An 18,603-nucleotide genomic window follows, 5' to 3' on the forward strand; every position below is an offset into this window, starting at 1 on the left:
ACTTCCAGCTTAAACCAGCTAAGACCAGCCAACCAGCCTAGGCTGGTATTAGCTGGTTTTTTCAGCAGGGAAGTACTTTTTCATTTTGTATGCCCTCAATCCATTCTTAAAAGCAGAACTGAAGAGCAGAGCAGTGCAGCCTAAACAAACTACAACTATACTGTGTTATAATGTTTGACTGTAATGGCTCAGAGATAACTGAAGTTATTTATGAAAATGCAGATACTGTGGGACCTCCTGATCTGAGGATGACAGAGAAACAGCAGCCATATCAACACACAGGTAACGTAATTCATCTGATAACAGTCAGACAAAACTATTTTAATATCTTGTAAAAATAAAACAGTTCTTAATGTCACAATAGTGAAGTATAAGTGTGAATATACATTTAACCCTGTGTTTGTCATCCACAGGAAGTGTCTCAAGAAAGTACAGAAGGCACAGAGCAGTTGAAGTGTGTTTGCTTCTGCTGTGCTTTCTTCTGCTGATTGCTGTAATAGCGCTGTGTGTGCATTTTACCACCGAGAGAAAGCAGTTACGAACTCACATCAGTAACCTGACTGAGGAAAGCAAGTTAAGGAAAAGAGAGATCCAACTGGACGGCTGGCTTCGTAAACAAGGTCATTTTACTCAAGTTTTTTTTCTATAATTCTCTATAATTGCCCTCAGGTGTTACAAAAATACTTGTTTATTAACTGGTTGTATTAACAGATCAGCAAGTGGAACCTTTAAAATGGATTTACCGTAACTTCAGTTTTTATTATATTTCATCTGAGAATAAGAGCTGGAGTGACAGCAGACGAGACTGTCAACAGAGAGGAGCAGATCTGGCGGTCATGAACATAGACAGGGAACAAGTGAGTGACAAAGAGAAGATTTTATGTGTTTATTGATGCATATGAGTAAGTTGTTTGCAAATTTATTTGAACACATGAAGATGGTCCAGTGATTTTTTTAACTGTAATTGCTTGACTTTGATAGGGGAGCGCGGGGCACAACCTAACACTTTTTGAATTTCTCAGTTTGTTTAAATCCAAGTGGAGTTCTGAGTATAATTTTTTATCCACATTATTTCACACTTGTCTAGTACAAATATGTCGCTTTGTTTAATCATTACAGTATATGCATTTTTCGTTATTTACCTCAAAAGATAGGAACTGAAATGTTACAATATGCCCTGTGGTTGGGGTACATTGTAACATCTGAGGAGCATGTTGTAACATTAGATGTGTTCGACTTGAACCATGGCTACAGACGGCAGTCAATGAGATCAGCTTGTTGCAGTCGGGGGTGGAGTTGAAAACAGATACTTCAAGTTTGAAGGTGTGTTCGAATTAATGCAGCGCTGTGCAGCTCGATCAAATTCTGACGGTTGTGGCTAGAGGTATAGCTACGACCGGAAACTAACAATGAAATTTATTTTTCTACCTATTAGATTGTGTTTTATTAATGCCTACACCTACCCCAACCCTAAACTTAGCCCTTACTATAATACAAAAACAGTATTATTGTTGTACAGTGGGATAAAAAAGTGCTAGATTGATGTGCGCATGCCCAGTAGCCAGAGATGTATCCCTTTCTAGCCTAAACCAAGCGGCAACCTCCCGCTCTCTCTATTGAAACCAACACAGAAGTGGTTTAAACTGCAATTCATCGACTGGCCGCTAGAGACTGGCTGCAAAAGGGAGTGAATCCCATAGACTCCCCATGTTAAAATGCACAACTTTAAAGCAGAAAAAAATATGTTTATATACAACATACGACACTCATTGTTTACACAGTGCTCAGAGATTGTGGGTATAGCAGCTATTCAGTCGCGGCTGATGTAAACACGAACATTGACTAGTGATCATCCGTTGACGTGCAGTGTGTGGTAAGACATTTATTCATCATACAGTGTAGATAGCTTCACTAGCCTTATGGTTTTGGGCATGTAAATAATAAATACATTAGCACAATAATGATAATATCATGTATCTGCGATCTCCCAGGCTGACGATAGGACCAACAATACTGTAGCGTTTTATTTACTCACCCTTCATGCATCCTAGGTGTATATGACTTCTTCTTTCAGACGAATGCAATCGGAGTTACATTAAAAACAATCCTAGCTCTCCCAAGCTTTAGAACTGAAAGGTATAGATGAGTGTTCCCTTCCGAGGGAACTCTCACCGCGTCCCCTAGGGGTCGCTATTGGGGAACGCTGCAGCGTGACTCGCGTCTGAAGAATGCATAGAAAAACTCCATGAAATGGCCGGCGACAGCGTATGACGTCACTGCGGCGCGCACGTCGCTGCTGGTACGTCACTACCGGGCGACACAGTATAAAGAGTCGCCGAAGTAAACATACAGCCTCTTCGCTGTCTTCAGCATTCTCTTTGTCTAGGAGTGCATATTCTCTCACCGGAGGCCTGCTTGTGACGTGTGTGGTAATCTGATACCCGCACTTTCACACCGCCCGAGCTGTGAGGGGAGAACGCAAGCAAGATTACCTCTTGAGAGAGTAGAATGCGATCGGTGCATTCATTGCTTGTTTGTAACGAGAGGCACGCTCTCATACCCACTTGCTACGACTCTCTGCTACGTGGGTGCGGTAAATTACAGCTCGTTCAGCTCCCGAGGGACTAATGGGCTTATTGCGAAAATGCAGTACGCAAAGGAGGGAGGTGAGTTTCTCTGTTCCTCATTTTGCATGAGTGTGTTTGCCTCTCGCGGCATTAACAGACGCATTCGCGGCGTCGCCAGCGGCTCCTTGCTCGTTTTATTCCCGAGGGAATTTGGCGTCTGGGCGGAGTTTGTTTAGCTCCCGCGGGAGCCGAATATGTGCTGCGCGTCGCGATTGTGGAGTTAATTTACTGCCATAAAATATGTATGTGCATGTATATGTATATACATATGCATGTTATATATGCGTATATGTGTACATATAAAGGGGAGAGATTTTCCTAGACTAGTTCGACCATGATTATGCAGATCATGGCAGAACAGTCTTATTAACTGCAGCTGTCTGAGGCTAGCTGTATGTTAACTCTTCCTACTTTAGGGCTGGAGGCTTTCAGTCAGTTTTTACCTCTGGTAGTCCTTCCTACACATACAGATATCTGCGGATATCTGTGTGTGGGCTTACTGATTACTTTTTGTTTAGAAACATAGAAGTAGTTCTTTTAAGCTCTTGCCTAGATGGTGCTGTCTCCCCTGCTAGGGTTTAAATAGACAGCCCACTCTGCTGGTTTGGGCTGTTTTCAGGAGGACTAACCGGAGGTCTTTCACTGATCTGTTAGTTTTTTCCAGGCTTTGGCTTTTCTGGATTTATGTGATTTGGGCTAGGTAGATCACTGCCTTTGAGTCCTTCACTCCATAAAGGCCCAGGTCCGAGCCCTACAACATGAGCTCCCTGCACGCAGCGGTTCTTATAAGAACCTCCATTAACCGATGGTCTGGATTTTAACTCCTTAAACATGTTTTGTTTAAGTTGGAGTTAAATGCAGGTCACTCATGGGTGAGTACGATCCATATTTTTCTTTTAATAAAGAAAAGGAACGTAATACTGTCTCAGGCCTGTGTGTTGTGTTTTTTTTTTTCAGAGAAAAACATGATGAGTTCACGGCGGATGCTCCCCCTCTGATCCTACGGGTTATGGTTATGGCAGTGTTCGTCCTATCCACGCCACAGGTCGTGCGGTAAACCACCCTCTCAGCATATGTTAGACATAGGACTTAGGTCCTCTTCAAGGTAAGCTCCCTAAGTTTCCTTCTTAGGATTGCCCTTGGCATGTTTAACATTTGTCCTTTGCAGGCCTTTTTTCTGAGAATCCCTCTTCCAGACTCTCTCTGTGGACTTTAGATCCTGTGAAGTGATCTTATCAGCCGAAGGTTCTTTCCAGCACCTCCTGAGTTTTGTCTCCGAGGAGCAATTTCTCAGTTCTCCAGTAACTAAAGTAGTACTCCCCTTTCCGCGGAAAGGGTTTATTCAGAGTACCGCTTCTCACGGACAAGTCAGGTTTTCTCCCCGGTTCATCTGGGTTAGGAGCCTGTCCCTCTTGTCCAGGCTGATTCTCACTCTTCAGGCTCACACTCGAGCTGGGCTCTCCCCTTCCCAAGGGAAGTGTCCCTAACGAGCGCCCCCTCGGCGGGATGGGCGTTCCTCCCTGGCCTTCAGGGTTAGGAGTCTATCCTCATAAATTCCTGCTCCGGGGGATTTATGTCCCGTTGAGACAGGAACATAAGTCCACCTAGACTGGGGTCTGTCGATCCCCGTTAGCCCGAGGGCAGGGTCGATTCAACCGAGGTAGTACTCCCCTTTCTGCGGAAGGGGTTTATTTAGAGTACTGTTTCTCGCTGACAGAGCCAGGTTCTCCTCCCGGTTCATCTGGGTTAGGGGCCTGTCCTTCTTGTCCAGGCTGATTCTCACTCTTCAGGCCTCACGCACGAGCTGGGCTCTCCCCTTTCCGAGGAAAGGGTCCCCTATGAGCGCCCCTCGTCAGGACGGGCGTTCCTCCCTGGCCTTCAGGGTTAGGAGTCTGTCACCATGACTTTCCAGGAGCTCCTTTCTCAGGAACTTGAAGTAACTTTAGTAGCTCCCCTTTCCGCGGAAAGGGTCCTCTCAGAGCTCTTCAACGACAGCAGCTCACCTTAATTCAAGGTTCGTCAGTAGCACCACTGTCGTGTGGACAAATTCCCCTCTGTTTGGGTAGAATCTGTCATCAGGCTTCCTGAGTCAGGTATGATTGCTCCCCTTTTGAGAAAGGGTTCCTCTCGAGCGCTGCTCCTGGCAGGAGGAGTAAGCTCCCCTTCTGAGGAAGGGTAAAATCCGAGCGCTGCCTCCTAGCAGGCGGGTTTTCCTCTCTGTTAATCAGGGTTAGGAGCCTGTCTGCGCCTGACTTCCGGGTCGAGTGTCTCCTCCCCTTCAGGCTTTATGATTTGAGCACGGCTCCTAGTGGGATGAGTATGCTCCCCTTCCGAGGAAGGGTAATTCCTGAGCACCACCTTCTCCTAGTAGGCATCCATGTGGACTGGGTCTAGTATGCTCCCCTTTACACTAAAGGGTCCCTTCAGAGCATTGCCCTTTTTAAGGACGGATGTTCCTCCCTGCAAGTCGGGGTTAGGGGTCTGTCCGCTGTCTGCGTCCACTATCATGATGGTCAGTAGCTCCATGATTTCATCGGTCGACTAACAGTTTGCGGACTGTCTGTCCTGATTGGGGTGTAGCATTGCTCCCCTCTCTAATCAGGGAGGGTTCCTCCCCTATTTTAATTCTTGTCATCCTATGACAAATATGGAGCTTTAATATAAGTGTCCCACGCTAAACCCTGGGCACTTTCTGAAGTCCACAATAGTGGTAAGTGCGCACGGGATCTTTGTGCACTTCCTAAAATCCACATAAGTGGTAAGTTCCCACCAAGTTTTTGGTTTCTTTCTAAAATCCTATACGGTATGGGTTACGCGGTACTCGTTCCCATTTTTTGAGTTGGTTTAAAACCCCGGTCTCCCTGGGCCCAACTTCACTCGATATCACCTCAGATATCTCCTGACCATCTGTTATCCAGGGTGCGTTATCTGAGGATAACCCCTGCTAGAACGGTCTCTGTCTTGGGACAGGCCTGTTAGTCGCTATTTCTGAGTCAGTTCACTGAGGGAACTAGACTCGGTAGTACTGGCAGTTCCTGTTCTAATTAAGTCTAAGTATTAACTTAGCCGTTCCTCCAAAGGAATCTCCGATTCCAACCTGAGCTGTGCTCTGGGTCCTTTGACCCATTCAGGTAAGTGAGTAACAGTTCAGGCTTTGGCCGGGGAGGTTACGTTCTGACAGCTGTCACCTCGTCCTATAGGGATAATTCTTCACAGAATTTACACTTAGTGCTCGCTACTATGCACTCCCCTCAGCATGGAGACGTTGGTATACCGTTCCCCAATAGCGACCCCTAGGGGACGCGGTGAGAGTTCCCTCGGAAGGGAACGTCTCTAGGTTACGTATGTAACCCTAGTTCCCTGAGAAGGGAACGAGACACCGCGTCCCCTAGGCTTCTTCCCATGCTTCGGACGAGAAGCTTCAGACAGTGAAGCGGCTGTATGTTTACTTCGGCGACTCTTTATACTGTGTCGCCCGGTAGTGACGTACCAGCAGCGACGTGCGCGCCGTAGTGACGTCATACGCTGTCGCCGGCCATTTCATGGAGTTTTTCTATGCATTCTTCAGACGCGAGTCACGCTGCAGCGTTCCCCAATAGCGACCCCTAGGGGACGCGGTGTCTCGTTCCCTTCTCAGGGAACTAGGGTTACATACGTAACCTAGAGACGTTTCTCTCTATAAGTCCAAAACAAGTCAATCCATAATAAAAGAGTGCCTCACATGGCTCAGGGGTGGTCGGTGAAAGCCTCCTTTAGCAGTCCGATGTGTTTTTCTAGGAAAAATATTTAAAACATAGGAATCACTTTAATCTAGTTTGCTGCTTTAATAAGGGGCGTGGCAGTGGGCCTGCTAACCAATCACAATACATTTGGTTTTTTGGAAGGTGGAACACGGAACTATTTGAGCCGTTTGCGCCAGCCTTGGGAGAAAGCTATTGTAATAATGTAAATTATGTGAAAAATTATGCGTTTTTCGAACCACCAAGCATGAGAGCGTGTTCAAGTACACCCCCAAAACAAAATAAAGACTTTTCATGAATCCAAAAGTATGCAAGATACTGCTGGGTTGTAAGGTCTTTGAAGAAGATTTTTGAGTGCCTTGGTTTGATGAGTTTGAAGATAAAGACTTTGTAAAAGAGCATAATAGGACCCCTTTAAAGCTAAAAGATTACATTTTCTTGCACAAGCTCAGTGGCGGTTCTACACGGAGGCCAAGGGAGGCCCGTGCCCCTGTAGACATGTCCTTGGCCACCCCTGTGGCCCCCCCTACTGACCAAATAAAAAAATTAATTAATTATGGTTTTACACACGAGCGCCAAAAGCGGAACTAATGCGACGCATCGTTCTACTTACATGGGTAAATTAGAGCGGCGCACACAAACACTGCAGCAACAATTAGAACTACTCTTGGATAGAGGAGCTACGATATATTTCTCCTATTGCAAGATTCGAAGGTAAGCAAAACAATTTCATTTCGTGAGTGACTTGTTGTTCTTGCACATAACCGTGTTACTTTTGTTTTTCACACTGATAATTAAATCAAGTTTGTAAATGGCTTTGTAAAATCTTTGTTAACGTTAGTTAATAAAAATATACAGCTGTTCATTGTTAGTTCATGATCAAGTGCCGGTTCAGTTCTGCTGAAATTCTACACCTCTGAGAACTCTCTCATTAAAACAAAGAAAGTGTAGACATGATGTAAATAAGAGAGTAATTGTACTGTGTAAATGTGATTTTATTACCTTTTATTAACTTTGAGAGATTGCGATGAACTACAGTAATGTATGAGTGACAGCTTTCCAGTGATTGTAAGGGGAGCGCGCACTTTTAAGACTATAATTAATTCAGAATTTGAATTCATTTATTCACGGATTCACTCTCTGATAACGCAACATCGCCATTGCTATCGTGCAGCACATAGGCTACTACATCAGTTACACAAACTAAGAGAAGGTAAAGCAGGTGCTTACTCATCAAAATATGTCTAAACAGCCGCACTGCACATGTCGACACGCGCCCCTGAGTAAACATTATTTTTTTCTTTCATCATGCAGCAAACGTAAAAAAAATTAAACCGTTTAACTTATAGTAAAAATCGGTTAAAATTCTTACTGTCGGTTAACAGTGAACGGTCAATAAGAGCATCCCTAAAATGTTTGTATGATTTTAAAGTAAAATAAAGTTTATAATCTTTAAATACCACTTGTTGTCATTTTTTAATGTGCCCCTCTGGTTAAACACTGGCCCCTTCTTGGCCCCCCTAGTCAAATTTGTCTAGAACCGCCACTGCACAAGCTCATCTGGGACTGTTGACTGTTCACCGATTCACTGCTGTAAACTGACCACAGAGAATATGAAGAATATCAAAAACTTTAGGAGTCAGCACGATAGTCCTTAAGCACAATGACACACACAGCAAAATATTGTCTAATTTTCCTTATCAATAAAATCCCAGTAAATATCGAGATACTATTTTTTGTCACCCCTACTGTATAGACATATAAAAAATTACATTCCTTTATTTTGTCATTTTAGGAGTTTTTGCAGAAGGTTGCTGAGATCAATTATTTTTGGATTGGTCTGGTAAACACAGACGAAGGGTGGAAATGGATTGATGCCACCATAACGCCAAAAGGGTGAGAGATCACGGAATAGTTTTCAAAAATTAAAATTTGCTCAGGTCATCCAGGATGTAGACGGGTTTGTTTCTTCATCGGAACAGAGAAATCTAGCATTACATCACTTGCTCACCAATGGATGCTCTGCAGTGAATGGGTGCCGTCAGATTGAGAGTCCAAACAGCTGATAAAAACATCACAATAATCCACAAGTAATCCACTCCAGTCCATCAACTAACATCTTGTGTTTATGTGTTTGGACTCTCATTCTGACGGCACCCATTCATTGCAGAGGATCCACTGGTGAGCAAGTGATGCAATGCTACATTTCTCCAAATCTGTTCACATGAAGGAACAAACTCATCTACATCTTGGATGACCTGTAGGTAAGTAAACGTTCAGCAAATTGTCATTTTTGGGTGAACTTTTCTTTAACTGATTGATAGAATTGTTTTTCTAATCAGTATCATACGTATCATAAAGAGAGTCTAACTATTCAATATGTAAATGTGATGTTAAAAATCTCTTGTTTTAGGTCTGGGACTAACAACTGTGCTGTACTGGGTGCAACATCGACTTTTAGTTTTTCCTGTGATATTACACACAGATGGATCTGTGAGAGGACTTTGAACATTTATTAAATCACTCATTATTAAAACAAATATGTAAATACAGTAACCTAAACGCATAAAGGATTTTAAAAGAGCTATGCTTATGCTAAAAAATGTTTAGTCATTATAAAAATTGTTCTTAAAGGAGAAATTCACTTCCAGAACAAAAATGTACAGATAATTTACCACCTTGTCATACAAGATGTTCATGTCATTCTTTCGTCAGTTGTAAAGAAATTGTGTTTCTTGAGGAAAACATTTCATTAAAGGAACACTCCACTTTTTTTGGAAATAGGCTCATTCTCCAACTCCCCCCGAGTTAATAAGTTGATTTTTACCGTTTTGAAATCCATTCAGCCGTTCTCCTGTTCTGGCGATATCACTTTTAGCATAGCTTAGCATAAATCATTGAATCCTATTTGACCAGTAGCATCGCGTTCAAAAATGACCAACGAGTTTCTATATTTGTCCTATTTAAAACTAGACTCTTCTGTAGTTATATCGTGTACTAAGACCAGCGGAAATGTAAAGCTGCGGTTTTCTAGGCCGATAAGATTAGGAACTACACTTCCATTCCGGCGTAATAGTCAAGGAAGTTTGCTGTCGTAATACGGCCGAAGCAGGCGCAGTAATACCACACAGCGCCTGAAATTAGATCCCAGCTAGGTAACTTCCAATATGACCGGCACAAAGTTTGTGTAATTCCGGTTGTTGCAGCTGTAAGGGGCTGTGATAGTAAGTAAAAGACTTACTCTACTACCATGTTTCATAGAATTCCCACGAAAAAAAAGCAATTCCGACTAATGAATCAATGGCTGGCTGCTCTGAACACAGATCTCAAAACACCGTTAGAAACGATCAAGAAATGGCGTGTTTGCTCCGAGCATTTTGAACCAGATGACTATTTGGATAGTTTTACCGGTACTACAGCACGGCGTCTAAAGGACACGGCGATCCCAACAATCTTCAGAGTAACGTTACAGACAGGATAACGAGGAGCATCGCCCATGGCTGTAAGTGTAACATGACTAATTGCTATTGTTGGCTAACGTTACCTGTGAAATACAATCCCTGACGACTAAGTTTGGGCGAACAGTTTGCTTAGTATTTGCTATGACCAAATTCCATGTGTGATTGCAAAAGAAAGTTATTGCGAACAGTCGGTGGTGTTTTAAAGTGAGTTTTGAGTAAAAGTGTTCATGAATATAAGCCTGAAAATGCAAACTGACAGTTTGCATTCAAAATCTTTATATTATATATTGTAGTGGTTGCAGGAATAACTTACTCTTGCGACAGCTGGCCATTAGGTCCACTCGGCGTGTGACGTTTTTTCCAGTTTATTTTGTCAAACCGGAAAAAAAAATCTACTACTGCATGATGCAGCATTGCATCCAAGTCCTCGAATGTTGCGACACATGCCACTTCCTCATCAGGTAGATCGACCCTTGTCATCGATGGCAATACCTGGTCCCACTCGCGACAAAACAGGCACTCACTTTCAGTCGGCATGGGTTGGCAAGCCCCACACTTGCACAACCAGCTCGAATCTGCTCTCCTCATCCCTTCTGTCCCAGGCAGTTCAGACACACTTTCTTGTCTTTCTCGTTCCAAAACCTCAGCTTCAGTGAATTTTGGTTCAAATAGATACTGTTCAGGATTTGCACCAAAGTAAATATCTTCTAAATCGTCTCTCACAAATGTCTCCATGGCGAGGAACGCTGCCTGTGCATGCAGTTGGTCACGTTGGATATGTTGACGGAAGTAAGCATTTCCACATGTGCTGTGTGATATTACTGCGCCTGCTTCGGCCATGTTACGGCAGCAAACTTCCTTGACTATTACGCTGGAATGGGAGTGTAGTTCCTAATCTTATCGGCCTAGAAAACCACAGCTTTACATTTCCGCTGGTCTTAGTACACGATATAACTACAGAAGAGTCAAGTTTTAAATAGGACAAATATGGAAACTCGTTGGTCATTTTTGAACACGATGCTATTGGTCTAATAGGATTCAATGATCTATGCTAAGCTATGCTAAAAGTGATATCGCCAGAACAGGAGAACGGCTGAATGGATTTCAAAACGGTAAAACTCAACTTATTAACTCGGGGGGAGTTGGAGAATGAGCCTATTTCCAAAAAAAGTGGAGTGTTCCTTTAATTTTCTCCATATAGTGGACTTCTATGGTGTCTGCAACTTCCAAAATGCATTTTAAATGCAGCTTCAAATAGCTCTAAACTATCCCAGATGAGAATTAAGGGTCTTATCTAGCGAAACGATTACAATTTATCTACTTTTTTTTTTTTTGTCTCAAATGCTGATCTTGTCTAGCTCTGCATGATTTTTTCAACCTAACTGGAATATACAGAATACACACAGATCTAGACAAGATGAGCATTTGAGGTTAAAAAGTTTATAAAATGTAATTTTTTTTGAGAAAATAACAGACCATTTGCTAGATAATGCCCTTCTACATTGGCTGGGATCGTTTGAAGCCCTTTGAAGCTGCATTTTGGAAGTCGGGGGCACCATTGAAGTGCACTATATGGAGAGAAATCCTGAAATGTTTTCCTTCAGAAACATAATTTCTTTAGGACTGAAGAAAGGAAGACATGAACATCTTGGATTACAAGGGGGTGAATAAATTATCTCTAAATTTTTGTTCTGGAAGTGAACATCTCCTTTAAGTAACTTTTCATAGTTTACAGTTTTTACATTTTGGTGTCCTTACCAACATGGATACTATTTAAAAATGGAAAACAATAAAAAAATGTTTTTAAGTGTAAATACATTTACTACGAGTATCTGTGCCAAAGTGTCTAAGCCTTCTACAGTTTTTTAATTTTTCTTTTTAATGTTAGTTTTATTTTGTTTTATTTTATTTGAGCTTCATTTAAATAACTGAAAATAATTTATAATCATTTTAGTTAATGATAACAACACTAGACCAAGGCTATCAGATCTTTACATGTGATACATGTTTTAACCCTTTATAGGGCACTCATTGAAATACTTGGAAATTCTAAAATTCAACCCCAGAGTGTTATTGGAGGTTATTACAAGACCTTTAAACTTTTGTGACTTAAATTTTTTTTTTAATGTTTTTATGTTGAAAATTAGGTTAAATGAAGTGATCATATATAGTCACTTGCCGGTCTATGGTAACTCCCCCCCCCCCCCCCCCCCCCCAAAAAAAATGTGTATACATTTTAAATATAAGGCATAAATAAATACATAGAACATATATAATATTCATAGAATATTTATTTAGAAACAATTTACACACACAAATTTATATATATATATATATATATATATATATATATATATATATATATATATATATATGAACACAAAAACTTAACAGAATATTTATTTAGGAAATTAAAAATCTTGCTGTCTTCCTCGTCAGAACCCTAGATGGGGTCAGCTGGCACAACAAAACTGATTTCTATCCATAGAATTGTTGAGTAGACAGCTGCGAAAGAAAAGGTTTCTGAGTCAGTATCAAGCCCATGTTGATTTGTTTGTGAAAGAAAAGTGCAGATCTACTGAAAACATATAATATTCACATAAATAGTAAATTTATAATAAGAACTGAAAAAAATAGCATTAAGTACTGGTGGTACCACCTATTTTAGCAGAAATAATAAACACCAATCTATTGGTACTAAAACCAAAATTACAAATTTTTCACTGTTTATTTCTTGATCATTTCAATAAATGGTTTAAGTTTGACACTGGATTACTGCATCATGGTATACAAGCCTTTGCAATATTCAGTGGACAAAAAACAGGCATAAAAACAGCCAAACTATCACTTGCCTTACTTTTACCTGAACCGGGCGTATGTCTAAAAATGGACATTCTGTTGTGTTACCACAAACGGGCGTATGATCAAATATGATCACACCATTTTTTTTGCCACATCGTTCACTAATTTCTAGAAATCAAACGCAAACAACGTCTATATCACCATATAACACAACTATTCAGCTATATAATGTGTAAGTTTCATTGACTTACCATTGTGCATTTCGATGCTTTCTCCGTTTTTGTGGGACAAAGTAGGAGTGTAAATCAGCATTTTCTCATTCCGGAAGCACGCTGAAGTTTGAAACGCCCCAGACAACTTCCGATTGGTCAGATGCCATTGTGTCGCTATCCGTGACGTAGACTAACATCCGCTGATTGGCTGGGACAAATCCATGTGCTTACACGATCTCATACAAGGGAGGCAGACGCTATTGAAAATGTTCGATTAAGTGATCAAATATGGTGCCTCGCCCTATAAAGGGTTAAAGGGGTTATCAGATGCAAAACTCACTTTTACATGTTGTTTGAACAGAAATGTGTGTTGGCAGTGTATGCACACAACAACCCATAATGATAAAAATCCACCCAATGTTTTTTTAAAGGGGTCATCGGATGCAAAACTAACTTTTACATGTTATTCGAACATTAATGTGTGTTGGCAGTTTGTGTACACAACCACCCTACAATGATAAAAATCCACCCAGTGGTATTTGTTTAATCTTTAAAAGTAATATCCCCTTTTTAAAATCAGGTCATTCTCAGCTTCTTGTCGTTGTGATGAAACACAGTTGATTGACATGAGAGCTTTACCTTAGACCCGCCCTCACCGAACTGAAACAGCCGAATACGATTGCCATTGTGTGACTCAGGTGCAGAGGAAGACTCTCATTGAGCGATTGAGGTGTTCTGTTGTTGGATGTAATAATGAACATAGCAGTAGTCATTTACTCCCGACATCTGAGCTGCTGAAGGCAGAGGACAACGTTACTTTCGTTTTTAAAAGGAAAACGCCAATCCCGATCTACATATGCATCTATGTTCGTGTGAATCATTCCTGATGCAGCTTCACCCACAGCAGAAGTGAGTATGAGGGGTTTTCATGCATCTTTGCAAATGGCCTTTCTTAATAATGTGCTTGTTGGCAAGTTTTGTTGCTAAACGCAGGTAAATGCAGCTAAACACAGCTAAACGCGGCTAAAGTAAACATTACAGCTAGTAATCCCACAGCAGAGAGGGGCGGGGCAAGAAGAGCTCATTTACATTTAAAGGGCGCATGCGATAAAATGAGCTGATATTTTGAAGAGCTGATTTTGACAAGGTAAAAGGGTGTGTTTTTTTACACTACTATTGAGAATTTTTAACCAAAGTATATTACAGACTTTTCATTAAGACCCTAAAGAATCATATGAACTTGTGGAAAATGGGCAGCCGATGACCCCTTTAACATTGCATAGTCTCATAAAAAAAAAGTTTTCATAAGTTGTGGATTTCCCTGCTGTTCCTCCCTGAATAGAAGTAAATGAGGAAAACCTCAGCCATCTGTTGGCAGCACATTATCTCCAATCCTTTATTCGTGGAGAATAACAGCACGTGGCTGTGAGAGAAAAGACAGTGATCACTGCTCATCTCAGCCAGTCGGAAATCTCTCTCCCCAGTCACACATAAGTACACGTGTAAGAGAGTGTGAACAGTGTGGACAGAGCCTGGCCTCACCTCCTGCAAACTGTTAGGTTTGGGCCATGATCTGCAAAGCACTGCATCAGTTTATTCAGACGAAATACTTCCAGCAAATTACACACATACCAGTCCAGTACAGACATGCTGTGAAATCCTGAGGCTTGATGGGTAGTTCTGCACTATAAAGCACCTGTTGTGCAATGGAAAATCTTCTATGGATGTTAGAGGCTCTAATAAAGAACCTTTATTTTAAAAAGTGTTTCTATACTTTAAACTAAAAATGTAATTTTTATGCTTTATTCATTTATTCTTTATTTATTATTTCTAGCTCATCTTCACATTTTGCATCAAAATCATTTTGGCCTTTGTGTAGAATATAACAGTTAATTTCTCTGAAAACATAAAACACAGAATGGTACAAAAGGGCAAAAGGTACACCTTACTTACCCCATATCCTTCCTTTTTTCTGCCTCTTTTTGTCTTGTCTCCCCTTCTCTGCTTCTCTTCTGCCCGCCTCGCCTCACTAACACCCATAGGCGTCTCGTCAGGACTAGAATGGAGCTCCACCTCGTGGTCGGTGGTGTTAGTGTTGTACTGGGGTTGACCCTGTTAAAGGAACACTCCACTTTTTTGGAAATAGGCTCATTCTCCAACTCCCCCCGAGTTAATAAGTTGAGTTTTACCGTTTTGAAATCCATTCAGCCGTTCTCCTGTTCTGGCGATATCACTTTTAGCATAGCTTAGCATAGATCATTGAATCCTATTAGACCAATAGCATCGTGTTCAAAAATGACCAACGAGTTTCGATATTTGACTCTTCTGTAGTTGCTGCCTCAATCTTCGATTATATCATTATGGCTCATACTGAGGTAAGTGCAGGAGATTCTCACCAGTGTAACCAGGGGTAACCCATTACAAGTAACGCAAGTTACGTAATAATATTACTTTTTTCAAGAAACTAGTAGTAGGCTACTTTTTAATTGACAAGAAAATATCTGAGTTACTTTTTCAAACAAGTAACGCCAGTTACTTTCCCCTCATTTATTGATTAAAAGCTCTACTGTCCCCATGTTGAGAGAAATCTTGAGTAAGATGTTACTTTAGTTCTAGAATAAATGTGAACATGCATTAATTCATCTCACTCACTACAAAAACAGATGCAGTATTTCTCAAAATAAAAAAAAATGTGAAATTCAACGCAAACCTAAAATAATTAAATATGTTAAATAATACAAATATCCTTTATGTATTTAATCCCATTTTATTAAACAATGTCTTTGCTGCCGACCTTCGACGATCCAATCCATCCATATAAGCAAAAATTACTCAAGATAATCTAACATTTGTTTTCCTTTTTTTACTGCTAAAGAATTGACTTTTCTTCTGCGGTCTACTGTACAGACCTGAATTAATTTTTCTGTAAGCCTGAGGCTTTTCAACGTTTTCTTCTTCATTTGAATTATGTGGTAAGAAAAAAACTTTAACAAGCATTTACCACAGCAATGTAATCACATGTTTAGTTTTTTTTTCTCTTCAGTAAGAAAGTATAAAGTCTAAGACAAATATCTGGCCACATTAAGTCTAATCTAATGTGATGCATTACATCTGGACTTAACTTTAATTATTGGCTAGCTGGTTAAAAGTAATTGCAAGAATGGCTATTTCAAAAGATTAAGTTTAAGGCATACCACAGTGACCTGTGATTTTTTACTTTTTGGATTCGTACATATTCCTTTAGATTTTATTGTATAGATTTTAACTGAGTAACCATCATTTGCATTCATATTGCACGAAAATCCTCCAACGCACTATAGCTTCACTTGCCTCTGGCAATTAATAATATTTGTGCCATCCACAGGGGGGCAGGCAAAAACTTGATTTAAGTCGATGTTTTTGTTTGTTTGTTTTTTTTTATGAATGATGGCCTTCCAGCACTGAAATCTAAAAATATCTCTCTTTAATCAGTAGAGATCAAAATTAGAGAACAACCTATAATTTCCTACATTTTAGAGTCACTGCTAAGTCCTATTTAAAGTTATCCTAACAAAAGTTATTCATTCAAGTCCCCCCCAAAAGCTGGTCGTCTATGAAAGACAAATGCATGAGAAGATAGGATAATGCAGAGACACTCAATGGGGAATGGGTTCAACTCTGCAGCTGAAATTGCTTGACAGTTAGGATCTGTCTCGGCATGTTTAAGAGAAGCCAGACTGAAAGCACACTCTGCAGTGACCAAACCTCTCATCAGCAGAATGAATCAAAAGACTAATCTCATCTTTGCTGGAACATGCTGTGTGGAGAGAGGAGAACTGCTCCAAAGTTCACTTTAGTAATGAGAGCAAGTTTCATTTATTTGGGTCTGATGGGAAACATTTTTGTTCGGCATCAAACTGAGGAAAGACTGAAGCCAAAACGCATAAAGAAGTCAGTGAAAAATGAAGGAGGAAGTGTCATGTTTGGGGGACCTGCTGTTTTCTGCAGCAGGAGTTGGGCCTCTTATACAGATACATGGCAGGGTGAATGCAAATGTTAATCTGTAAAATGGGTAAAGCAGTTCCTTGAAGCTAAAAACATTGAAATATAGAAATGGCCAACCCAGAGTCCTGATCTAGAGCTGATTAAAAATCTCTGGAAAATCCAGCTATAGCTAAGAAACCCATTACAGTAACCAAACTATGGAAAGAGTGGAAGAAGAGTGGACCAAGACTATAATGAGTCGACTGCTTTGTACTTAGTACTACACATTTGTCTTTTTGATTGAAATTTCTCCTGTCCCTATATTGAGAGAAATCGGGAGTAAGATGTTACTTTAGTTCTATAATAAATGTGAACATGCAATATTTAATTTCTCTTACAAAAAAATTGATTCAGTATTCCTTAAAATGAAAAACAACAGTGAAATGCAACTCAGAATATGATGCAAACCTGCAATAATTAAATATGTTAAATCATATCAAAGTATCCTTTACAAATACAATTATCGCTTACATTTGCTTTTGTTGTTGTTGTTTTTTTAATTGTTGAAAAGAGTTGAACTTTCTTCTCATGTGTTCTACTGTATAAATGTGAATTTACATTTCCTTCAGGCTTTTGGTGTGTTCATTTGCCAAAAATATAACTTTTTATATTAAAAACAAACAAGCAAGCCCTGCCCAGATTTAAAAAGTAATCCAAAAGTAACGTAACACATTACTTTCCATAAAAAGTAACTAAGTAACATAATTAGTTACTTTTTTAGGGAGTAACGCAATATTGTAATGCATTACTTTTTAAAAGTAACTTTCCCCAACACTGAAAGAATAAGATGACAGTAAAGACATCAATAAGGACGACAGAATAAGATAGGGTTGGGATGCGTCGCAAATCGAGAAATGATTCTGCAACAATTCTGAGATTTTTCAAATGCATACGCTATTCTCTCTTGAATCAGTTCTGAGCTTAGTTTTTAACAGCAGATGCCACTTTATGCTTTAGAAACATCTGTACTCTGCTTGCTTCCTGTTCCTTACACACACTTGAATCTAAAATAATCATTCGAAAAGGTTTAAGCGAATTACAAAGGTGTTCACAGTGAGCTAAGGGAAGCCAAGGAGCAACTGCCCCTTCGCAAAACCCCGCCCTCCTTAGGTACTGTTGCTATGTCCGACAAACAATGCCCATCTCACACTACACATCATGTTCTCACGCAGTAAAAAATAGATTGCAGAACAAAGACGAAACTGACAACATGCCCACAGACAAGACAGTGCAGGTTACTTTTAAAATGTTGAAATTTTTCAAGAAATTCAAACAATAAATACTGTTTTGTATCGCTTTAATGTGTTGTAACACTGAATTGCATCATGGTTGCAGAAAACCAGGGAGAGTTTTATAACACAGAGAGAATTACACGGATATGGTCGAAAATACCTAGATTTAAAAAAGATTATAGATTATATTGATTAGATGTCATTTTAAAAATGTTCTCTAATTATTACAAGAGATTGTCACTCAGTGATAAGCACTGGTATTGAACGAAATTGACATTATATATAGGATAGTCTTACAGAACTGAAACAGGGATGACGTTTTTTATGGGCGAAGCCTATTTGGTGGCAGAAAACTCACTATTTTTGAGTTAAATCAATAGGAAATATAAACTTGCATTTGCAAAAAAAAAAAAAAAAAAAAAAGTCAGAATTGTGAGATTAAATGTAATGCAAAAATGTTAATACTAATAGGTTTAAATAATATTTCTTGCTGTAACTGTTGGCCT

General features: G+C 40.1%; 1 protein-coding gene across 1 annotated transcript; it reads left to right on the forward strand.

Annotated features, from left to right (window-relative positions):
• The first annotated feature begins 170 nt into the window (after nucleotides 1-170).
• On the forward strand, nucleotides 171-9,154 carry LOC141299027 (uncharacterized). Its single transcript, XM_073829304.1, has 5 exons — nucleotides 171-282; nucleotides 414-620; nucleotides 712-857; nucleotides 8,163-8,263; nucleotides 8,781-9,154. The coding sequence occupies exons 1-5, from the start codon at nucleotides 171-173 to the stop codon at nucleotides 8,884-8,886; spliced, it is 672 nt and encodes a 223-aa protein (XP_073685405.1). The 3' UTR covers nucleotides 8,887-9,154.
• The last annotated feature ends 9,449 nt before the right edge of the window (nucleotides 9,155-18,603 follow it).

This window comes from Garra rufa, chromosome 23, assembly GCF_049309525.1.
Source record: "Garra rufa chromosome 23, GarRuf1.0, whole genome shotgun sequence".
NCBI classification, from domain to species: domain Eukaryota; kingdom Metazoa; phylum Chordata; class Actinopteri; order Cypriniformes; family Cyprinidae; genus Garra; species Garra rufa.

Coding starts and splice junctions, on each gene's coding strand:
- LOC141299027 (XM_073829304.1), top strand. CDS start 171: ATGTTTGACTGTAATGGCTCAGAGATAACTGAAGTTATTTATGAAAAT. Junction 621..711: donor CGGCTGGCTTCGTAAACAAG/GTCATTTTACTC, acceptor TTGTATTAACAG/ATCAGCAAGTGGAACCTTTA. Junction 8,264..8,780: donor GCCACCATAACGCCAAAAGG/GTGAGAGATCAC, acceptor CTCTTGTTTTAG/GTCTGGGACTAACAACTGTG.